We start from the raw sequence: 10,118 nt of genomic DNA, 5'->3' as shown, positions 1-10,118 counted from the left end.
GCCCCGCTCGCCAGTCACCGCTGCCCCACCCCAATCCCCCTTCCCCTAACTTCAGCTTTGTTCTTTGGGTGTGAATCAAGGAAAAATCAGGATTTAAAATCCTAAAAAATATGATGTGCATGGATCATGCCACAGAGGAAAAATCAGGATTTAAAATCCTAAAAAATATGATGTGCATGGATCATGCCACAGAGAAGAAGAGGAGCAACCCACAAAAAAGAAACTCACAACAAAAACATCAGAAACATAGAGAGAACTAGAAATATTGTGAAAAAACAAATGTTAAATGTCATTTGAGACGGGTTGACTCGGGAGAGAGTAGTGCCCAAAAAAAAGGTCGAAACCCAACGGCCAAAAAGTCCCCCAGACACTAGAAAGGTGAATCCTAGTACTTTGATAGTATTGGGGCGGCACCGATCGCCCACTTGGGGAGCACTGAGGATCCCCGAAAACTTGAGAATGCATTCTCTCAACAAATCATATAGGTCGAGCCCCCAGAGAGGTTCAACCACCCAATACTGGAGTCCTACAAGGGCAAGACCGATCCAACCAATCACATAGTCTTATTTGATTCGACCGTGTGCTTACTGAGGATCACTGACAAGTTGAAATGTTGTCTCTTCTTTACCACACCAAGGGGGTCGGCCCTCAGGTCCATTAATGCATTATTACAATGAGTAATCGCATCATTCGTTGATTTTAATTAACTATTCGCGGTGCAGTTTGCTAGGGCCTAAGAGCATTAGAAAATCTCGCAGGCACTCCTAAAAATCCGACTAGAACAAAACAAGAGTCTTTGCTAATTCATCACACATTTTCAAAAGGTTTGGAAAAGCGAGATCAGGAACCCGCTGTCGTTCGTGCTGCCCTAGCTCAGGGACTGAAGGAAGGACCCTTTTGATACTTGCTAGGCTTAGAAATACCAAAGATGCTAGCCGAGCTACTGGAACTAACCAACAGTCACGTATCAGCAGAATGATATAACTCCCCCATATCATACAAAACCAAGCAAGCCAACCGCCATCCACTAAAGAGAACTGTCGATGGAAAAAGGTGAGAGTTGAGACATGATCCTCACCGTTTGATTCGAGCTCACTGAAAGCTCAAGAATACACTTGGATAACCAAGCGACTGACGAAACTCATCATCGAAGAAGTCAAACCCAATATTTGCAGCTAAAAGCAACATCGATAATTTTTTTTCTAATAAGTAATGTTTATGATGCATACCACAGAAAAGGTGGTGCCTAAGACACGGAGTGGAGAAGATTTGAAGATTTTTGTCCTTAGGAAAAAGGCGGTAAAAAACGTGTTATTAATCTAAAACATTCTACTTTATTACTAATTTCTTAAAAATAAGCGAGCAATTTTTTCTCTAATTATGCACATAATCCTAGGTTCGACTGACACTCAGAGAACTCAAGAAGTTCATGCAAGGAATGATAAATTTCAACTAGAACTTGGGAAACTTAAGCTGACCAAAGCAGCAAAATTGCAGCGGCATTTGTTCGTTCGTGTTCGGTTCGTTTACACCCATAGCGGACAGATGACATCTGACGGTTAAAATTATCTAAAGTAACTGATAGTGACGATAACGTTCGATCGATAAAAAATATATAAAGTAACCGACAGCGACGAATAAAATCCAATCGAAAAAAATAATCTAAAGTAACATACAACGATGATCAAATGTCCGATTGGTAAACTAAGCAAGAACAACCCACAAAGCTCATGCATCATAAAAACCAATGTCTCCCAACTCGAAGCGGGACAAGCGTTGGCAATTTCCTGCCCATTAACGATAATATTTATAATGGGTAGCGTATGAATCACCCCAACAGCGAGTCTTGATGATTATCCGACAAAAGCTGCTATAAAATCTGTTTAATATGTCTAGAGAAAGGTGCGGCCCATCCCAAACGACGGCATAATCGAGCAACATAAACATGGGAGGTATAAGACTTGAGCACGGCGATAACTCAACAAACTGGTCGAAGACATTCTTAAGAAAAAACGATCCATTAATCACCACAGTCGAGCATTTATCATAAGAAAAATAAATATGTAATAAAGATAAAGTGAAAGAAACAAAAGCAAAAACCGATTGAAAGTTTTTTTTATTTCATGATTGAAAATTTACAAAAATTTTCAACCATTTTTTACAAGTGTTCAAAAAAGAAGAATTTTTTTTAAGTTACTGATAAAGCTGAAGGCAAGTCATAAGTTTGACGACCCTCCATCCTCCAACCACTCTCTTCTTCCTCCCTCTCCTCCAAATCCAAGAAAATGGTGGCGGACTTCTCTATGTCAGTCCACTCAGAGGAGACCAACTTCGCTTCAACTTCGAAGGATACTCCTTCCCTAAGCTTCATGGCAAGAAGTTCCACCTGATGCGGTTGAAGGAGAGCTCAACAAAAAACATGTCAGATCTATTCATCATCGTCATCTCCTTCAGGGCGTGCTTGGTTCTCTCCCAGAGTAGCTGATAGCACCCCTGGCGGTCTGCGTATTTCAGCTTCAGTCGCCTTCCCCCGTTCCTCCGCTCCTACCCTCTTCCCGATCGCAGCACACTTTTCCTCAGTCTCTCGTTATTCTCATAGGCTCAAGCCCAAATGACATTGTCGATCGTTGAAAGGAAGTCAGTTGCAACGGAGGAGTCTAAATATCAATCCTTCTTCAGATCGATCAAGACAAACTAACCATCTGAGCTGGTGCACACCTTCGCCCCCTCATCTAGGATCGAAATCCAACAAAAGTGTAGATCCCTTTCGCTTCTTCCAAGGATGAGGGAGGCAAGTCACTTGGATCAGTCGCTGGTATCATCCCATTATGATGAGCCTCCTCTTGGGCCAAATGGAAGGAGGGCTCGCTTCATCTCGAGCAAGAAGATCAAAATAAGAGAGCGATCGACCAAGGGATGGCGGATGTTTCCTACCACAGCCACCCCTTCGCCCCACCACAACCACCCCTTCGCCCCGGCTCGACACCGCTAAGATCGCAGGCCTCTCGACTTAGTGGTGCGAAAAAGGATAAAGAGAAAGAGACAATAAACATAAAGAGACAATAAACATACAATTACATCAATCCCCCCACCCTTATATATATCGAGGAAAATGGAAGGAGCGGAATCATTACCCAAGGGTAAAAACAAATTGTATAGTAATCACATAAAGGAATCAAGACTGAAAAAATAAAAACATTACAAATTATAGAAAGCACACCAAAACTAGGCCGAGAGAAATATTGTACAAGGGGGTCATCCTCCACTTCGCCAAGACAAACCCCAACCCAAGCAGCCTTTTATACAAAATTGCTCCCCCAAACTTGAACCGGTTCACCCGATCTATATTAGCTTGAGCTTGGAGTATGAAGGATATCTCCAAGATGTGCGAGAGTTCCTACGACAAATGATCATCTCCTTTTCCATCATCTTCGCTCTTTCCACACGAGCAAGCAATTCACACATATCCTTGCCTTATTGGATCGCATCCAACCGAGAGAAGGATTTCTTGATATTGTCTGAGCGATGAGCCAACGATCAGGAAGACATTCGACATCCAATAATTGCTTCCTTGTGGGCCTCGGCGGGATTTTCTATATACTCAAACCCACCATTCTCGTTCATGACTCGGTTGTCCTTGATTGGCGCAAGGGCCGCCGTCGTTGGCATCGCGATCAAGTTCCCACCATCTGTCAAAAGTGAATCATCGCCCATGACTATTGAGACCAAGTCAATTGCACCATGAGATAAGAAAGAGGAGACTCGTAAAAAAATCAAAATCTAACAAGTAAGATCGAGGCTCTTCATACCAAAGAATCAGTTCAACTCAGACCATGTTAATCGACATACCGAGACAAAGCACAAATAGCTTCTTTTTCCCCAGGAGATGGTAGAGCATCGGCAGCTACTTGTGTGGGCTCTTCGATCGGCGGTTTTTGTGCTACAGTAGAAGATTGAGCCGACAGATTGATGCCTGAACTTTCCTCTGCCTAATATCGAGAAACAAATCTAACAACCTCACTTGATTCGTCAATGCAACTGTTTTTCTTTTCTTAAAAATGATTTTCTTCTTTTCACATTCTGCGAGGTATCACTTGTCAGGTCTCCCGAAGGCAACATGAAGAAGATCTTTGTTGGAGACATCGATCGAAGGATTTGACACGTTCTCCATTACAATGCTCCAAAGCCGACCGATTCAAACGAGAAGAAATACAAAACAAATATGAAATACAAAAATTCCCTTCACACTTTATTTAGAAAGATCAAAGTCACAAAAATCAAGGGAGTTCCATGGTTGGATCATTGATTAAGAATAAATGCAATCTACTTTTTGCATTAAATTCACTTATTCTTATGGCTGCATCGCTTTCAACAAGTAATAGAATCGTGAACTAAAATGTATACATCAAAAATATCTCAGTGTTGATCCTGAGGAGATCTAAAGGTCCAGAGAAAAATAATATGAGTGTAGCCCACCGACAAAAAAGCGTGAGACTCACTTATCTGACCGAATGTAGCCATCCGAACCAAAGCTAGAAAAAACAAAGCCAACCAAGCCACGAGGAAGATAAAAAGATAACTACATGATCCAAAGTCTAAACTATTATGTTAGAAACGAGAGAAAGAGGTATTCGAGTCAACCACCACGAAGAAACCAACTCGACAGAAAACTCAATCCCTAAGCACATCTAATCATACCGAGAATATGCAAAAGTCCCTCCATCTATTATTAAGAGTTGATAGTCAGATCAAATCAACCGACCAAGCTGATCTCACCGACGACAAACCGATCAAGCTTGGCCGACGGATTCACTCCTACCGACCCGAAATCAATCAAGCTTAGTCTATCAAGTAAGTCATGTCGACCCAAAGCCAATCAAGTCAGTCCTACCAACCCAAAGTCAAAGAATAACCGAATAATAAGTTTATACATGTAAAATACCAAAAATATTATATATAACCCCCATTAAAACAGAGGTAAAAATGAAACATCATGTTGTATTCCCTTTTCTATAAATAGGAAAATCATTTTACATAAAACAAGATCACGACGTATTATTGTTCACTCCCTCTCTCTCTCTCTCTCCTCGTGGCAATATAACCTCCATACTTTAATTGTTAAGCAAGATTCATCAAGAAAAAATTTACCGTATCTATAAGACTCCAAGCCCATGGCAATGCTCCCATACTTGTAAGTAGATAATATTGCTAGTCCGGCTGGATTCCTGCAGAAAACGTTTTGAGCAAATAAAATGCCGGTGGATAAAATTGCATGATTCATGTTTAAATAAATTACCAATCTACCAAGCCCAATATTGGCATCTGCGGAAAAGTCTGGTTTAGCCGATACAAGAGAAACCTGCTCTCATTCAGTAAAAGTAGTGAAGCTGATCAGTGCAGATCAACACAGAAAGCTTGAAATTTATAAGAGTTTATATAAGCATGGATTTTGGAAAAAAGAATAAAAGATTTTATAGTTAGGGATATATATATATATATATATATATATTCCCTTTTCCTTTTAGGGTTCTATCCAAGGACGAGTGATACCCCGGCTGTTTCTAACTCTGAGGTGATGATTATCCTCGACTTCTCCAACCCCCGCAACCTATTTTCCTTGTAGCCAGCCCTAATCCCCCTTCCTGTTGCTGCCGCCAAAACCCGTACAGCACCCCCACCTAGTACTGTAATACCTTTCCTCCCTTCCAACCTATCGCCGCCAGCCCTCCAGCCTCCCAACCTATTGTTGCCACCCTTCCCCCCTGCCTACCTGCTGTTGTCAGCCACTCATTCCTGCCTTCCAATACTGACGCCACACCATTCCAGCCTCCTGCAATCCCCGCAGCCTCCAACCAACCCCTCTAACTATTGTCCAGCCGTCATTCACCACCTTCACCATCGCCCTAGCATATCGTTCATGTTTGTGTTGTTATTCTTCTATTATCAAGAAACGTTATTTGTAATCCTATTGAGTTTCAGCAATAATATTTGAATTTCTACAATGATATAGGTCCGATATTAGTAAGTTTAATGTTTTAATTTCAGTAAGCTACAAAAATTACCTACAACCATGTCCTATAAAAATACAAGGGGCTTCCTTTCTAAACATTTGTAGCTAGACATAAGCCGAATAAACACCCAAAAGTTTTTTGCATAGTTGCCTCAATCATTTTAGGCAGACATACAAACAGAGAGGAAGTAAGAAAATTGTTAGATTGGTGTGAAGTGGGCGCCTAGATGTTAAATATTAACTCAATATCATAAACGAATCATATTATGAGATGAGTTTCAAATTTTGTGTAAAAGCTTGAAAATGTGTTAGGTGATTGTTTCGATATTGACTAAATATCCATACATGAATCATAGTGTGGAGTAAGTATAAGCTTCTTACGAGTTTACTTCTATTGAGTTGATGACTATATAATTGGATGCATGGAAACTTAATTGACAATGGAAGCATAAGATAAGCTTCATCCTTTTAGATTGAGAAGCTAAAGTAGAAGAAAAAAAGAAAGAGAATGTATTCAATAGAAAGTTGTTTCCAGTAGTTCCAAATATCATCTTGGCTGAACTTATGCTTTGATGGCTCGTCTTTAAAATCTATTTTTCTTTAAAGATGTATATGCACCGCTTCTCCCTTAAAAAATGAAGAAACAGAGCAAAGTAGTTGGTAGATTAAAAAAAATATAAATAAACTCTATAGTTAAAAGCATCTTCTTTTCCTTTATTCTTCCATAGCTTTACAACAAGGTTAAGAAATTCCATTTCCCTTCCACTCTAATCAAATATTAAATCAGACATTGAACTTGAAAGAGGTTCAATAGCTAAGAACCGCATCGCATCACTTTTATTTTCTATTTTCATGTTCACTTTTAAAAATAAATTATCTTATTTTTAAAAATACTCAAAACACATATAAGATATTTTGAGTATTTTTAAAAATAACTTTCATAATCAATCATGTTTTAATTTGAAGCAAAACATAAATAATAAAAATAATAATAATAATAAGCGATCGCAAACAAAACGTAAAAAGATTTGACCCTATTTGAATCGGCGTTAAACTGGATGACATAAAAATATTAAAATTATTTTAATATGATTTAAATAATGTAATTATAATATTTTCATTAAATCCATATATAATATTCTATTTTAGAAAACTTCACTCTTGAATATGTGACTTATAATTCTAAATTAAAATTTTAGGAAATAATATTTTAATTATTTTCTTTTTTTTTAATCTAAATGTTTTATTTCTAACCATTCAGTTAAAATCAAAAAAATTAAAAATTGATCAATATTAGAACCGAACAGATATTTAAAAATGGATTTGATTCACCTGATCACAATTTCAAGTACTAGTATTGGCGGTTCAGATTGATGCTTTGTAAAAAGCGGTTTTAGAGGATCAATTCATTACTAAACTGGCTGCGCCCACTAGTCTGTCTGATTTCTAAATCCATGACACAAACAGCTAATATATGAATTACAATACTACTTCCTTATCAGAGCTCAGATAAATTAAACCTTCAAAAACAGTCTTTCTAAACCTTCAATCGAGCATCAGATCTGTTACAATTTGCAAAGCTAGAGAGTATAACATTAACCAAAAATGGAGTCAAACTTTTATTTTGGGGCATTTACATGCATACCACCCAATTCCTATGAATTTACATATCTAACACAAAAACTTTACATTTTACATTTATACAGCTCAAATCTTTCATATCACATTAAAAATATCACTATTTTAACTTTTAAAAAGTGAAATGTAACTTCTCAATCTTAGGTAAGGTGGCATGTATGTAAAATTGAAGTATAGGTGTTAGATAAGTAAATACACAAGAATTAAGTGGTAAGTATGTAAATCTGCCTTCTATTTTACCTGGTGGCAATGTCTGGATAACCCTTGGCTGTCAATAGAACGCATGGGACCAGATTGAAAAGGCGATCTTCAGCTAATCTTTGGAAGATGGCATCCTAAATTGTGTTAGTAAGTTTATATAACTAAAAATGAAGAAAAGAGTTCAAAAACCCAGACCGACAATTTAATTTGAAATTATTATAACGGTCAATACCTTCTCAACTACAATAATATATCGAGCATCAGATAGGAATTCTAGCTTGTTTAATAGATTCAAGTCTCCACTAATAGCATATCCAGAAGCTCCAAGCTCCGAACAATCAACTAAGCCCCCCTTTTGATCCTAAGTACATGTTTCTCACACTTAAAATAACTTCCACTGAAATTACATTAAGAAATTGCAGTTCTTCATACGAATAAATATCAAGTTTTCTTCATTTTTAGGGATGATTACATACACAACACTTGAAGGTTGAAACATTGCTATTTACAAAACAAGCACCAAGATGAACTTTTTAAACTATCAAATAGATGCATTTTTATGTGAGTTACCATCAAACCATTATCAATTTGATTAAAATGAAAAACATGAGTTGGTGTTTTATCGTGAATTCTATATTTGAGTGATAATTTTAAAAATGAATGTAAATGGGTGATAAGGGAGTTAACCAACAACAACGCAAAAAAAGATATTACTATGCAATTCAAATAATGCCAACCAACCAAAGAAAAAATTTGAAATTGCAACAAACATGACACTAACTCTCACTAGGATTGGATCAATGGGGGTGGTGGAGATCGTCGGCGAGGGTCTGAAAGGTGATTGGGTGATGAAAAGGGGCGATAGTCAAGAAAGAACAGAAAAGCGGCTGTTATTCAGATTTAGGACAACAAGCAAACAGCAGGGAATCGATGCGGGAGGGCTGTCTGGAGCAGTGGAAGCAAATGAGCAGGTGGTTTGGGGTTGGAGGCAGCCAGGAGGAGGATTAGGAGTGGTTGGGAAAGCAAAAAGAGCAATGGGCGGCTGTTCTGAGGCATTGGGATGAGGCATGGCAGCAGTTGGAGCGATTTCTGGGAGTGGCAGCAAGTAATAAAAGGAGGGAGGTGGCTGGTACGGCTGGAACTGCAAGTAGACAGCAAAGAAGTCTGGGAAGTAGCAGCAAGGAAGAGGCGGTTGAGAGGAAGGATGTGGAGGGGTAGAGATAAGGATAATCACCACATTGGAAGCGAAATACAGCCGGAGACCACTGGACTCTTGGATACAGCTCTAGAAGAAAAAATCTGAGACGTAAGCAGTTGTCCCGAACAAACTCATGCAAGAACTGACCTAAAGCACCACAACATCAACCTATATAGACCTAGGGTAACTTTGGACTGGGCCCCACTATAGTTGGGCTGAAATCACACAGATGAAGGATTGGCCGACCCTCAAAGTTTTTCTTCTAAATCGATCGAAGCCTTGATGTTTTTCTAGCATCTGATTCGGACTGGCTTGATTCTGTGCCCAACAGTGGATGTCTAGCTTTGACCTCATCTATCAAAGCTTTTGATCCTCGTAGTATGGTGTTAGATCGGTCATGTTAAAGGTGATGGAGATACTATAACACCCTGGTAGGTCTATGTTAAAGTTGACATTCCAAAACACTTCCTAATAGAATAAATATTCATCCTCTTTTGACACACCGAAGCTACATATGACATAGATTCTCGCAAAAAAAAACTCTCGAGCCATAAAACTATAATTTGCTTCTCTCGCTCTTCATACTCAACTAAGTGTATCTGATAAAAAATTTTGTTAGGAAGAATCAACTCTGAAACAAAATCTAGGGCGGGTTAGGCAACTTTCAATGGAAACCATTCTGGAGAATCATTTTCATCTCTGGAAGGACTTAAATCACACTGTCGGGAAGATTTCAAAGCAGCAACTCACCATGCTCGTCTAGCCATCTGATTGTGGGTGTGCAGTTGAGCTGAACTAAATTTAATACTCATATTACTGCATATAGTCTTCCTAAAGCAGCTCAAAACCTTCTCACCTCTGACATATTGGATTTCCCTCAGCAACGGTCACTTAGGAGGTTGACTGTATGTCTGAAATCCTGATATTTTCTTACCTGGAGTATTTGTGTATGGTGTTAGTTGCTCAAACTTATGACCCTCTTGGATAAACTATATCAGTCCTATTGATGCACCTCTTACGGCATGCAAAAACATAATTCATCACACCACATCCACAAACTCTACAGGAATG

General features: G+C 38.7%; 1 protein-coding gene across 1 annotated transcript in view; it reads right to left on the bottom strand.

The window, feature by feature from the left end:
* Positions 1-8,348, bottom strand: part of LOC110023950 (meiotic recombination protein SPO11-2-like) — a 15,067-nt gene extending 6,719 nt beyond the window's left edge. Inside the window, exons 1-5 of the mRNA XM_020723613.1 lie at positions 8,322-8,348; positions 8,082-8,210; positions 7,889-7,983; positions 5,297-5,359; positions 5,149-5,225 (exon numbers count right to left, since the gene is read on the bottom strand). Coding sequence (XP_020579272.1) covers positions 5,149-5,225; positions 5,297-5,359; positions 7,889-7,983; positions 8,082-8,210; positions 8,322-8,348 — 391 coding nt within the window. The remainder of the gene's footprint in view (positions 1-5,148; positions 5,226-5,296; positions 5,360-7,888; positions 7,984-8,081; positions 8,211-8,321) is intronic.
* Between the last annotated feature and the right edge of the window lie 1,770 nt (positions 8,349-10,118).

Source organism: Phalaenopsis equestris, unplaced genomic scaffold (genome assembly GCF_001263595.1).
Source record: "Phalaenopsis equestris unplaced genomic scaffold, ASM126359v1 Scaffold000237, whole genome shotgun sequence".
NCBI lineage: Eukaryota > Viridiplantae > Streptophyta > Magnoliopsida > Asparagales > Orchidaceae > Phalaenopsis > Phalaenopsis equestris.
This window is presented reverse-complemented; position numbering and strand designations above follow the sequence as displayed.